The 15,045-nt window shown below is 38.4% G+C and overlaps 1 protein-coding gene across 1 annotated transcript; it reads left to right on the top strand.

Moving 5' to 3' along the window:
- Positions 1–3,211: 3,211 nt before the first annotated feature.
- LOC140945881 (translocating chain-associated membrane protein 1-like) lies at positions 3,212–13,926 on the top strand. Its single transcript, XM_073394940.1, has 11 exons — positions 3,212–3,351; positions 3,448–3,511; positions 4,687–4,802; positions 5,908–6,024; positions 6,328–6,386; positions 7,335–7,419; positions 7,864–7,934; positions 8,321–8,431; positions 9,034–9,105; positions 9,222–9,293; positions 10,907–13,926. The coding sequence occupies exons 1-11, from the start codon at positions 3,229–3,231 to the stop codon at positions 11,169–11,171; spliced, it is 1,155 nt and encodes a 384-aa protein (XP_073251041.1). The 5' UTR covers positions 3,212–3,228; the 3' UTR covers positions 11,172–13,926.
- The last annotated feature ends 1,119 nt before the right edge of the window (positions 13,927–15,045 follow it).

The following is a 15,045-nucleotide window of genomic DNA, read 5'->3' as shown; positions in this document are numbered from 1 at the left end:
GGCATCGGCAGCCCGAAAGTTTCACTATCAAAATCGCAGTTTTTGTGAGACCTAGAATTTTTAAATGGCAATGGAAGTAAAAGTTCGACTGCGGAAAAGATAGGCCATGTTCAGTTTGAGGTTATTTTCACGCACCACGCTTCCTCGAGTTTTTGGATCTTCGGTTGATTAGCATGGAACAAGGCGCAATGCCAGTTGACAAGAACGGGAAAACGCATTTGAGGTAACAAAAATTATCGTTTTAGTACAAATGTCTTTAATACAAGTGCGATTGTGAGTTAAGTTTCGTTTGGAGAGCCCAGCCATCGTGACTTGTCGAGCAACAACCAACCGACTTTCTTGAAAAGTCTCATATTTCAAGCAAAATTTATTCAACTTCAGAAGGTTCGTGTGAAGTACAAATTTAATTACCCAGGCCAATTCTTACATATGTTTTAGCACAATGTTTACATAACAAATGACTTGAGTTTCAGGCAAAATCAAGGTGTAGCACATGCCTAAAATATAAAACGCAACTTTCAGCCTAAATTTAAATTTCGTTTAGTCGAAAAAGAACCCAAACTAAAATAACATTGTTTATCTTCCAGATTATCGTTGAGATAAGAATTCATCACCAAACGAGAAGTAGAGCCCTTTATAAATTGATTTATGGGGAAATATTTTACCCCGCTTTCTTCCTGCGTGCGTGCGAGGGAAGTTTTGAGACCGCCTTATTTTGCCTTAAATTTTGGTTGTTTTCAAGTCGCCGACCACGAAAATTGATTTTGTCGATTTTCTCCAAATCCAAGAGGCCTTTTGAAAAACAAACTACACCACGTTTAGTTACTTACTTATGCCTATCTATGGACAAGATATGAGCGAAAATGATTTTTTGACTGTGGCCGCGAAATTTCGATTTTGCTCGATTTTTACAGACATTCGCTCTTAACATGATTATACGGTGGCCCACAAGGGACAACGCTTCTACTTGAAAATGTAGTGTCGTTCTGTAAAAATACAACTGTTATTTTTAGAATTGAACATCTTTCCTTAGAATTCTGCAATCGTTCCTTGTAAATCTGCGATCGTTCCTTAGAAAAATAGCTGTTCTGTGGAAACAGTCGCGAGCTTGTTCCGTAGAAATCTAGCTCTTCCGTGGTATAAGCCGTCGCTGTTCCGTAGAAATGTAGCTCTTCCGTAGAACTTCAATGCTTCCGTAGAAATGGAACACTTCCGTAGAAAGTTCAAACGTGTGCGCGCGCATTAGCCTGGGTGGGCACTGGGCATTAGCGCCTGGCTGTTCCCGCCGTTCCCGCCATTTTCTCTCCAATGTCTTCCTTTCTTCTCGTTGTGGCTCTCGTTGTTATCGGTAGCATGGTTTTTTGCCAAGGTTGTGGAACAAAAGTGATTCAAAATGGAAAGTTCTGCCACAGCTGTGGGATGGAGTTTAACGGTAGGTAAAATCAGTGATGATACTCTTGTTTCTGTACATTCTCTATTCGCAATGTCAGAACGAGCTTCGATGTTTTCAAATTTTATTATAGGCACACACAATAATCTCCCTTTCGGGGTCTAAAGAAAGCAGAAAACTACTGTCAAAATTGCGTTCACAGTAATGATCCAAAAGGGCAAATATATATTTAGATTTACCATTCTGAAATGATTCCACTCCGGCTCCACAGTTATGGCAGTAATTTCCACCCTCTTGCACTTTCGTCTCACAAACTTGACAAAAAACCATCGTGTTTCATGTTTTAAAACGCACGCAAAATGGCGAGCAAAGAATTACACCCAGGCGCTAATGCCCAGTGCCCACCCAGGCTAATGCGCGCGCACACGTTTGAACTTTCTACGGAAGTGTTCCATTTCTACGGAAGCATTGAAGTTCTACGGAAGAGCTACATTTCTACGGAACAGCGACGGCTTATACCACGGAAGAGCTAGATTTCTACGGAACAAGCTCGCGACTGTTTCCACAGAACAGCTATTTTTCTAAGGAACGATCGCAGATTTACAAGGAACGATTGCAGAATTCTAAGGAAAGATGTTCAATTCTAAAAATAACAGTTGTATTTTTACAGAACGACACTACATTTTCAAGTAGAAGCGTTGTCCCTTGTGGGCCACCGTATGATTAAGTCAAATGGTATGGTGCGACGGTGACGAAGGATGCAGGTTCAAGTGGTTCCTGGCCTTGCTCATACGTGGGCGAGTGGCGGAGAACACAGTTCCACCAGAAAACGGTTTCGCCCTGGTTACGAGGTTGCATGTTTATGATTCATTATCAGGGATGCTACAATTTGTCACAATCTCCCTAAACAGTAGTCTGATGAGGGTGCAGTAGTAATAAAAGCATTTTTTTCTTATTTTTCAGTAGCCTGCGAGAATTAGAAGAAATTAAGTCATCATTTTTAGACTAGAGCTCCAACAAGATTTCTTAAAAAATCTTTACGATTTCGCTTCAGTTACTCTGTCTTCCTGATTCATTTGGAAGTGCAAGGACAAATACGTTCATACACTCCCGTAGTTTCCTCGAAAACCATACCCGATTCCAGACCAAAATGGGCAAAATCTATACCCGTTTTCAGAGACCGAACTGATGGCGCAAAAACCCCACCTTTGGGGCGGTACATACCCCCCGGGAACAAAGCACATTCAGCGAAATAGTGAGAGGTGGTCGTTTACGAGTGGTTCCAACTATAGGGGGAAGGTGGTAAGTTAAACGCTGATAATTGCAAATAAAACGCTGATCTTTCGGCAATGCTGCCTTCCCCGATGGAGGAATTCTCAATTCTGACTGTATGTGATTCTCCCAGCCCTATCCTGCTTCTGATCTGACAAAACCTCATCTCTTTATTTTTTAAAACTGTATGATTATTAAGTCTACTATTCTTCCTCCAGCCAGGTGTACATTTCCTCAAAACAGTCACAACACTTCCGAAGAGTTTTCGGGCCCGAAGAGTGTTTTTTTTTTTAAATTCATTTTTAACCATCTTGCCGAGTTTTTGTGCAGAAGTAGTGCAACACATTTCTCGATCTCGCAATGTTTTCAAATATTTACAATCAACATTTATTAAAGACCACATTTTCTGCTCATGAACTCTTAAAGCCTCGTTGTATTGTCCCCAACCTACCCAGTCCAACCCTCAACGGAAACAGTCTGGTAACAAATCAAATGGCATTGAAAGCCTGGGCCCGAATTACCTTCTTTCTTTTCTCTTTCTTTCTTTCTGCTTCATCGCAGAAAAAATGCCTGGCCGACGAAAAACGGGCAAGAATGCCCCGATTCTCAGCCATGAATTCGTCATTACCAATCATGGCGATATAGTCTCTTGTATCTGTATGGTTTTCATGATGGGACTTATGTTCCAGGTGAGATTTTCGCTTTTTGGGGGAGTAGTGTAGTCTTGGTGTTGGTAAAACCTTTCAAAAACCTAATTCTTTTTCTTTGTACTGCTGTATAACTAGGCAACGAGCAAAGTAGCGGCTGTATTTATTGCACCTCAGCATAATCTGACCAGGACTACTAACGGTAAGTCTGATAAAGGAAATCACAGCCCTTTCTATTCAAAAGATATTAACAAATGTACATGTGAGGCCCGCACGTACAACGACATATCAGGGTACCACGTGAAACGCAATGTATTTGCGCGGGTTTCAGATTTTTTGTCTCTAAAGACAGCGATCGTTGTTCAACTTTTATTTTAAACAAGTAAAAAATACGTAATGTCTTTTTCGAAAGTCTCATAAGAGCATTTCCCATCTTATTTTAGCTTGGTGCTTCTATTGTCGTGGGAATATTTGATTGGTCATTTAGTTGAAGACAAAAGGCCGGTACAGATATATTCCTACCATTCCTAATTTGTTAAAGATAATACATACTTTACTATTTATCTTTCCTAAAATCTGCTAAGTAATATTTTGTGAAGTACTTAAGGTTTTTAACACTTCCTTAACTAACTTTGGGGGCTGAAACTTAAAAATATTTGTTAAAGGACCTGTTTAAAGACCCTGTGTCAAATTTTCACCCGTAGTTGACCTACGTACACCACAAAATTCTTTCAGCTCTTTAAATGACCCTTGTATTGGTTTGAAATTTTTGTACAATTAAAGAATTTAAGTTACATTTTGAGAGGTTATTACTTTGACATATTCTATGTAAAAACAGTCTGGACAGATATCGGGTGTCCATTAATCTCCTAGATGAAATAGACTTTTGGGTTTTTTAGTGCTTTTGTTGGGAATTTTCCCATTTTTTTCCTATAATTCGAAAAATTTCTTTCATTCATAGTACAATTCTTGGGACATTTTTGAACATATTTCATCACTGATGATGATTAACTTCATCGCAATCTTAAAAGCAAATTCTGATGGTCTGTACATCATGTAAAAAAACATACAATGCACTAAGCATGTTATAATTTGGGGAATGGATAGGGTGGTGTTGGTGGTGATAATATGGGATGGGTGGGGGGGGGGTGGGTGATGCAAAAGAGAGAGAAATAGATCTCCAGATTTCAGATCTCCAGAGGTTGACATCTTTGTATCAGATTGACTCACCTTTAACAGTGCACTGACACTGGCAAAAAAAGGCTACAAAGCAAAACAGATGAAGGTGGACCGTTAAAACACTTTTTTATTTGATGATTAGTTTCTTGATTCTCGTGACCTCGATCTTTGATGGCATATACTTGTTTCACCCTACAGGTACTGAGGAACTGCCGACAACATACACAAATGGACCCAAAGATTTCTGCACAATTTTCTTTTACTCATTAGCATGGATTGTTGTTCATGCCATCATTCAGGAATATGTCTGGGATGTAAGTAGAAAAGCAAAACATTTCCAGCCCTTTTATGCTTAGGTCTTAGCCTAAGGAACTCTTTATTAATTTTGATACCCGAATGGCTTTCATTCCACAATTTAGTTTCGTTCCAGAGTGAAGCTCAGACTGCATTCACATGATAAAATTGACCATCTCAGCCTAAGGCGTTCTCACTCAGGTGGTTTTTGTGCCAGATTAGATACGCATGTGCCACTCGCTCCAGACTACACGATTTGTGATTTTTCATTCCGGAACAAAGATCCTTTTCAGTTTACATGATAGCAAAATGAAATTTCTTACCAGAATGAGAATTTCATGTGGATTGAAATTCATACAGAATGAACTCATTCTGGAACGACTTGTATGGGAACAAAATGTCATTTTGGTATCATGTAAACAAATAATACAGAGAAAATGTATGAAGATGGAATGAAATCCGTTGAGAATGAAAACCCGGTGATTCTGGTATTATGTGAATAGTCCCTAAGAACAAAATCCCATATGAATATTCCCTTACCCTTGCATTCAGATTTGTGTTCCTAAGAAAGAACATTCTTTTAGCAATGTTTAGAATTCACAAAAGTTCCAAATTCTTTTTGTAAAATTCAAAGAAGTGAATAGCACCATGTAAATGTTCTGCCAAAGAGAGCTCATTGGATTGGTAACACCATAGGATTTCTTCAGTAGATTTGAACATTAGACTACTAAGTCATCCCACCATAACTTGTCTCAAGGTCTACTACTTATCGTGGTGTAGAACCAGCAACAAGATCCGTCAGCTGAAAATGCTTTTGATTGTCCCCAAGTGCCATTATTAATCGAAATCTTGGTGTGGGTCACAGGAAAAAATAATGGATTCCCATTCTTGGATATTTTGGGGTATTTAAAGAATACCCATAAAAATCCCAAATTTGGCAAAGTGAGACAATTCCCAACCAGGGAATTCCCAACCAAGTTCCCAGATAATTGGGACTTGTCTCACTCTTCCATATTTGGGATTTTTGTGGGTATTCTTTAAATACCCCAAAATATCCAAAAATGGGAATGTGTTATTTTTTCCTGTGGGTAATGTAATGAGTGTATATATTTTTTTTGATTACAGAAAGTCTCCCGTAAACTACGCCTTTCAAAAACAAAAAATACCAAGTTTAACGATTCTGGGATATTACTTCCATTCTACTTTTTCTTTGCTGCCTGGGGAGCAGATATCATTTTGAAGGTAAAACAGTATATTTGTGTACATTGTGAGATATATTTGTATGCATGATACAGTAAAATGATGGAGACATCCAATTTGGTGGAATCTAAGAATATTTTTAGGAAATTCAAATGGTGAACCTTTTTAACTCGTGCACAGGGAGCCCAGCATAAAACTTCATAGAAAATTATATTTGCTATGCTGATATCTTCAAAGGCTGGAGCTCTGCCTCCATCTTGGCTAATGCATTGTATACAATATTTTATTATTTTCTGCATAAAGCATAGTTCTTAGTGTTTGTGTTAATAATATTTTTCTTTGTAGGAAGGATTTATTCCTCATATTTCAAAACTTTGGGAAGGCTACCCTCACAATGAAATGTCGTAAGTTCTGAGCACATTTGTTAGTCCACTGTTTAATAAACTAATTCTTAACCATGAGGACTAAAATTGACTTGAACCAGTTTCTTTGCCCTCTTATTGGCCCAGGTAAAAATAAAGTGACCCTTGATGTCCTGGTTAACATTCCAGAACTGTTGTATAGTGATGCAATGTTGGCAGGCTGAGGGGTATTTTTTAGTTTGATGGGTGCTGAATGCCAATTAACTGTGGAGTTTAGTGATTATGGTTAGGAAACTGAGTGAATTAAGTTTCAGGTCTGTTTTCCCAGTTTGATGACTTGTGGCAAGTTTAATGCAAGACCTTAAAATGACCAATTAAATCTCAACTTTTACTTGCCCTGCCCTTTTCAGTTTTGCGTTCAACATGCGGCTGCCAACTTTAGTTCTGCAACCAGTTCTGAAATTTTATTCCAAGGCAGGACCCTGCAGCTTGCCTGTAAAAGTACCACCGACTGCTAACACCTTTGCCATGAAAACCGTGCACATCAAGAATTGTGTGCTGATGATGATGATATAATAGATACCTTTAGATTTTAAGACCAGAAGAACTGCGAGTACAAGATTTTTCTCTATACTAAGTAGTGCTCGCTTGTGAACCAGCGTCATTTTGGTTGGAAAACATGATACAGTGTAGTAGCTGTCATTCTACGATGAGTTCTTACCAGAATGTTGTAGTGGTGAAAACAAATTATCAAATGTTGGAAGGTTAATCATTTTGTCATCGGGGGAGCGCTTTACCTCCTTCAATAAAGGTTACAGTGCTCACTTTTCTGGTGAAAACAAAGTGCAATGAAGCTTTCTGGTGAGTCTAGTTCTTGAGAATATACGTGACATGTTGAAGTGAAATCCCATACTCGATTTTCTCCTGCTTGAATCTAAAGGTCTCTAATATATTGTGACTGAAATATACTCTATCTGACACCCCTTTCAGATTCACCCTCAAATTCTACTTCATTCTTCAAATTTCATTCTGGGTGCACTGCTTTCCTGAACTGTACTTCATGCGAGCCAAACGGGTAAGTGTAGTGATTGAAGCGGTTTTGGATAATATTACGTCATGTAAGACTTCATATAGTGTCCTGAACCACTCTCCTGTTATCATGTGACTACTGGGTCATTTTGTGTGTTTTAGGAGGGCAGGGGGTTGGGTGATATTGTGGGTACTGCAAAAAAGATGTTCTCCTGATATTTTATCCCCAGTGGTTGGCATCTCTGTGAACTACTGGTATCTATTAAATTTATCTTGGGTGATTATCTCCTAATTCTTGTCACCAATCATTCTGTTCCATAAAGCATTTGATATTATGAGGAGAAATTTGATGGTTATCACTCTGAATGGCTGTAAAGGCAATCTTGTTATATACTTGTACTTATATTGATTATCATAAATCTCAAGTAAAGATCAACCTCAATCATATCGTTATATTATTTTAAAGTACTTTATCTTTTGTTTTTGGCAGGAAGAGATATTTCCCAAGATTCAGTTGTATATTGAATATCTGCTTTTCATCTGGGCTGCGTACATGCTAAAGTAAGTATTTCTGCTGATGTTACGAGCTTGATCTCCAAGCTTGTTATCTTCAAAGGACCCCTTAGAACTCTGATAAGCCTGGCAGCTTCTTTTTTCCAGTTATTTAGGGGTACATCTATTTTGAGTGCTGACCGTATTTAGCTACACATGAAGCAAACTCTACTTATGCAATGGCTTTTCCCAATAAAAAGCAAAGATCAGGAAAAAAATTCAAGACAATAATTATATATTCTTTGTCAATGTATTGGAATATTCTAAAGTCGTGAACAAACAGCTTTCCAATACCTAATTCCAATTTTGCCACTATAAATAACTAATTGTATTTTCATTACAACTTAAGTTGAACAAAATTGAGTTTAATTAAATTGGTTTTATTTTTGTTGTAGCTTTACTCATATCACCATCTGTTGCCTGGTTGTTCATTATTTTGTGGAGTGCATTAACCATGCAATGAGAATGTTGCGTATTAGTGGCAAAGAAGATGTTGCCAAGACCTTGTAAGTACATGTTTGTTCCAGCTGGAAGCTTGCTTGGGAAAAGTCCAAAAGTTGGTCAATTTCTAGATTTCCTTCAAAAATGCCTTGTGTATGATTGTGAAACAAAAGGAGAACTTATCACAAGATCAAGATTCATTTAAAGCCTTTTCAATGCACCCTTTCATTAGTAACCATAACAAGAGACTTATTACAACCTGAATACAGACACCTAGAGTTGGTCCCAGCTTCCATCCTTTGGTCCCTCCATGGACTCCCAATCAGACACTCACCTCTTTAAGACAATCATTTTATGAACTTCTAGATTCTCCTCAGAAATGCCTTCTGTTCAATTGTGAAACTAAAGGAGAATTAAACAAGAGATCAAGATTCATTTATAGCATTTTGTGATGCACTACTTTACTTGCACTAGAAGAGGATTATTACCATGCATCTGAATATCACCCTGCTAAAACAGACACCTAGAGATGGTCAGACGGCCACCTATTTGAGACAAGCATTTTTTGGTACTTTTCAAACTGTGTCCATTTTATTAATTTAATCAGACATATAAAATACAATCATGGAAACCTCTGTAAACATATTTCTTTTGTTCTCTCCTCTAGCTTCTGGGTTTGGACTTTTCTGTTTGCCATTGCACGATTTGCAATAATTGCTCTGACGTTTATGACCTTTTGGTATGAACTTTCTTGTTAATCAATGTGACTTGCCTTTTGCCTTACAATGTAGGTTTTTTGTTTGATTCAACTTATCCTAAAGTATTATATTATTTGTTTTTAATGGTGCATAATAGGTATGGGCTTCCACGTCTTGATAATGCTGGTCTGAATGTCAACCTGGGAAACTTCAACAGTCCACCTATTCGGTAAGACTCCAAAGGGTAATTTATGTAGATGAGTGGGTGAACGTGTGGTGTGATTTTTAGAATTTAATAATGTCATGAATTTTGTAAAAAAATAAATTTATTGTTGGGAGGGAGGTTAGAGAGAGGTGGGGGGTCATTCACAACTCTCTTGAAATCAAGGGGTTGGGATTTTTTTCTTGGCATGCTGATCAGCTTTGATAAGTAATAGTACAATCTGCTTATAATACCTGCCATGCACAATAATGTTAGGCAATGGTAAGTTCAATCAAGCATATTCTGTTGATGCAGGTGCATGTCTACTAAAACTGTAGCAATTAAAACACAGTGATAATGTCATTCACTAACAGCTTTTAGGTGATAAATTTTGTAGCCAAGTGGTGACTTCTAAGGGTTTGATTACTGGGTGAGGTAGGGGGATAGGCCTATTAAAAACAGAAATCAGGCCCCCATTGGGGAAGGGTATTAGAGAGGCCCAAACTTGTGCTGTGCTATTGCAGCAGCCAGTACCTCCCCCTCAGGCAACTTGCTCTACTATACCCTTGGGACAACAAGCAAAGAATCATATAACTTTAAATTTCATAAGCTTACTGCTTACAGAGGGGAAGGGGGGATTACTCCCTTATAAAACAATATAGGTATTTGCGGCCCCGAAGGGTATGGTTTTTGTGTTGTTTTGGTCTGAAAACGGGTATACACTTTGCCCATTTTGGTCTGGAATTGGGCTGATATAGTTTCAAAGGGAACCACAGGGATGAATGTACGTACTTGTTGTTTCAATTCCAAATGATTAGGAAAGAAAGAGAAATGTGCGAATTTGAAAGATATTTTAAGAAATTTTTTGTTTGCATTCTAATCTAAGGAATGATAACATAATTTCTGCCTAGAGGCCAGGTCTGAAAATGGGTATGGATTTTAGAGGCCTAGTCTGAAAATGGGTATGGATTTTAGAGGCCAGGTCCCAGTTGTCTAAAGGTTGGAGAGCGTTATCCAATAATAATAATAATAACTAATAATAATAATAATAATAATAATAATAATAACTAAAAATTTATAACATGCCTTTTCCATGCAAGTATGATCAAAAGTGTGTAAATGTCCATCAAATAAATCTCTATCCAGAGGATACTGGTGTGGAAAATGACATTTTTTGGCCTGAAATGGGGCCAGGATTTCAGGGCAAAAAACTTTTTTTCAGCTTCACTTGTCCATTGGACAAGTACTTTGCAGGTTTTGGTTGTCTGAACATAAAATTCACTCGTCCAAAGAAAATAAAACGTTGCCAAAACAGATTTCTACATTGCGCCCTGTACTATATTCTATGCAAGCTATCGACTCCAGATCTTACAAAGCTGAAAAAAAAAATGTTGCTCAAGATAAATTTTACTCATCCGGTTGGACGAGTGCTTTATGAGTTTCAGTCGTCCAAGGCCAAAACCTACTCGTCTCAGACGAGAGGACGAGTGAAAGTTTTTGCCCTGGGTTTGGAGAACTGGGTTTAGGATTTATTTATTAATTTTATTTATATAATATGTTTACATTGTGCAGTTTGGAAATTTAGATCTCTGCTTGGATGTTGAATTAAGTGATCAGTGCATTATAAATTTTGTTATCAGACTCACTGCAATGGCTGGCGTTATCCTTATGCAAGCATGGTTGGCTTGGAACTTCATCTGTTACCAGATCAGGATGTGGCGTGAATATGCAGCCAGCACTGCTACACCTTCCAAGAAGAAGGACAACAAAAAGAAGAGCAAGAAGGAGAGCGAAAAGAAGAAAAAGGAAGAAGTGGTTGCCGAGGACAGTGAGGAAGCTGATGCCGAGGAGTACGACAAAGCTAATGGATCACCAAAAGCTGTTGTTAAAGCCAAGAAAGCATAGACCAGAACAGATTTCCTGATACTTGGACAGATTAATTCTGAAAACATTGTCAGAGTGTTATAGAGGGGATTTAGCCATGACAGAAAGAAAGATATTGCACAAGCGGACGTGTTGAAAATGCTGAAAAAGGTTAACCCTTTATGGCCTAATATCCACATACCAATTCTCCTGACTGATGTTCATACATCCCTTAAAAAATTGGTTGAGAGAATTCGTTAAAAAGATCAAAGTGTTTTCTCCTTGATAATTATTTTGTTAATTCTTGTAACCTTCTATTATTGTTAGGAGAGAACTGATGTTGATCACTCGTGGTATTTGAAGGGTTAACTGAAAACACGGCATATGAGTTGTCATGGTAACTAATCTAACCAAGATAATCACTTAAACCTTTATTCCAACAAACCAAAAAGCTTGGCTAAGATTTTGAAATTTAACTATTTAAAGAAAAATATATTTTTATGATAAATGAATTCACTGTCATTGCTAAATCTGTACCTTTTTGGTAGACTGAGAAAACGGCCAAGATTTTGCAACACCTCCACTGGTTTCTTAGTCTGCTACACAGCCGTTTTTAGAGTCGTCACACAACGCTCCCCCCCTGGGGAGGAGCCTTGCGTGACGACACTAAAAATGGCTGTGTAGCAGACTACTGGTTTCTCTGCAAAATGATGTAGATCATGTGAGGAACAAAATATGCAAAAATCACTACTCTAACAGGTATTCGCTTTAACCTAGCATGCAAAGAAAGTCGTGTTCGATAGCCCAGGGCTAGTGGATTTTTCTATCAGGCTAGTGATTTTTGTTCTTAACTTGCCCGACTGGCGAGTGCTGTTTTTTTGGGCAAATTCCAATTACAGAAGGATTGTAATCAATCCTGCTAATCAAAAAGAGTTTTGGGGCTAGTTGAAATGACTTGTGGGCTAGTACATGCTAGCTACAGCTTGCCCGAATGGCAGGCTGTAAAACTGACTGTCTTTACACCCTGTTTAACCCATCTGAACACTAGCCAAGTTTGTGTAGAGACATGTCATGAGTTTGGATATTCTTTGCTAGTTCCATACCTGCCATTGCACAAGGAGATCAGTGGTGACGTTGCAAATTGACAGCTGTTTTCTTAAGCTACCTTTCTTGCTTGGTGTAGATAAATGATGCAGAACAGAATACAGCTACTCTGACAACAAAACATACAGACAACGACAGAGTAAACTGTATTTACTCAAGAGAGCACCATAGTGCATATGAAATTTTTTAACTTGTTCGTTTCATGGTGCTTATTTGAGGAAACCAGTTATTTGGGGGCAGTGATTGTTGAAAAACGTTTAATTTGGGTACCTTCACGATTGTCAGTGACAGTAATTTCTTTCCTTCCTTTTTTTTCTATTTTTTTTTTCTTTTTTGTTTAAACATGTTATTTGATATCTTAGGAGGTACATAGTAAGAGTTAGTTTTAAAGGTCTATCTGAAGTTGACTACGAGTGACTTTTTAAGCGTTGTCACCTGAGTGACTTTTGAGCAAAAGAACTTACTTATGGCTCTGGCGAATGGGACAACCTGTGTAATGAATTGGGAGTAAGTGAAAGTTCTATTTTTAGTTTGACTATTCAGTCATAGTATACAGAGAAACGTGATCTATAGACTTTGGTTTGAAATGTTGATACTTGCAGTGCAACTACTGTAAAAAGGACAAAATTGTCCAATTGGATCACGGGAAAGTAGCAATACATTACGAGAAAGCACTGGTAGACTTTTTGTAGCAAATCAGCAGCTCATAAGGAAACGATAAGCATCACAAAGCACAAAATAATTGATAAATTATTTCGTTTATTATTTTCTTTTAATCAGATTTGTCAATTCTGACCAGGTTACAGTAGGGACACTGTAATAATAGATTTATTATGTCAAAGTGCAAGGGAGGGGGTGGGGTAACATTGCAGAAGCAAACAAGCAAAATAGTAGATCCAACTTAATGCATGGCACATTTTGGATGAAAAACTTGGAATGAACTTGCATTGGAACATACCTTAAGGGTTTTCAAATGGTCTGGACCTTCCACAAGATCTTCCAAGTTATTCTTGAACTTACTTTTAAAAAACATAGTAAATTAACGTTGAGTCATATATTCAGTTTTTCTCAACACAAGACCAAAACTCTTGCTCACACGAAAGAGCATGCTCTATGATATCCTTACCATTGCCATATTGTTTGACTGTTGGTAACAAAGTTTGGTCATCATTTAGGATTTACACACCTAGATGAGGATTTTAAGTTAAGTTTACTAGCGCCCAATTTCTCCTTCTAGTATTAGTAGTTTATCAGTTAGGACTACCGGGATCTCCTTTACAGAGGTTCGTCGATTGGATTTCCACTGCATGAAGCTGGAGCAGGCGCGGAAACTAAAAGATCGATCAGGCGACCACCTTTCTTCACACTGCCTAGCACCACTTAGCCGAAAATTTCTGGAAATAAAAAGCCATCTTGGTCCTCTGCAGAGGAGAGAGTAGAGAAGGGGGAGAGGTTATCACTCTCCTTCCTCCCATCCACTGACAGCTGTTGGGTAAAAGGGGAAACGAAACAAAGGAGAAACTGCGTGTTCTTCACTGGGCATCAGTTTCCCTCCTCATTGCCATAAGCGTTGTTTTTTTCCTTTGTCTTGTTTCTGCCATTATCTATTCTCTACTTATTTTACTTTAATTAGTTATCATCGATATGTACTTATTTATTGTAACTGACTGAAGTAAAGTAAAGAAAAATTGCATCGTGAGTAGTTTATCAATTAGATAGTCCTTCATTCCGTAATTTTAAAAGTTTGTTGGGCTTCTCGTAGAAAATGAGGCACGTTTCTTAATAGACTTGTAAGGGTTGTACCTCAAATTGTGGCCCAACCCATTTGTCTCTGGAAAAACGGCAGAAAGTGTTTTCTGAGAGTATACACAAATCGAGAGCTGCAGTCTTGTTTTACAGGGGCGGATCCAGGATTTTTTTAGGAGGGGGTGCACTCGTCTCTTGCTCTACTTCGACACCAATAAACCACATAGTTTTTTTTTTTGCAGAATACCAGTTGTATTAGAAAACCGCAGGTCATCTCGGGGGGGGGGGGGGGGTGCGCACCCCCTACACCCTCCCCCTAGATCTGCCCCCGTTTTACACACACACACTCAAACGCTTCAACCAACAACTGATGAAAATACCCTCACCTGGCGCTAAAAGAACTGAATAAAACGCTGTAAAACGCGCCTGTAGCTAGACACATCTCTCATAGCTTGCACAACGATCGCAAGTTTCACAACTAGGACATCTCCCACATGGGTCAGTCCATCTAGATAAACTTACGATGGGCATAGGCCGTAAGGGTAGTAAACCCTTAATCCAGTGAAACACTACACCGCAAAATGCTATTAATTTTAATCAGGTCTATGTTATTCATGGCTTTTTTGAAGGGAAAAAGTTTGCTAATCTAAGGTGCTAAACAGTAATCTAAAAGCCCTTTTAAGACTTTCCAATCCCATTTAGTCCGCGTGGAGGTGGATAGGGGCAATATCCATCCTTGTTCTACAAATAACTTCCGTTTTGGCCTACCTCCCACGATCATTACTACAACCGTGTCATCAACGATACTACGATGACGACGAAAGCTACAAGGACCTTATTGACCGCAACGATCAGTAACACTACTAACACAACCACATCACCGCCATTATATATCCTTCCACCACGGGACATTCATGGAGATTTCTTCCCAGACACCACGATTCGCTGTCGGTGTACTCAGGACCTTCGCATCAAGTAATCCCTAGCAGTCACTTCAGAGTATAGTTAGCTTACGTGAATGCACTTTTTCACGCTGTGTGCTTGAGGAAGAGAGATGAGATTATTC

This window comes from Porites lutea, chromosome 8 (assembly GCF_958299795.1).
Source record: "Porites lutea chromosome 8, jaPorLute2.1, whole genome shotgun sequence".
In the NCBI taxonomy this organism is placed as follows: domain Eukaryota; kingdom Metazoa; phylum Cnidaria; class Anthozoa; order Scleractinia; family Poritidae; genus Porites; species Porites lutea.
Note: the sequence above shows the minus strand (reverse complement) of the source record. Positions and strands in the feature narration are given on the sequence as shown.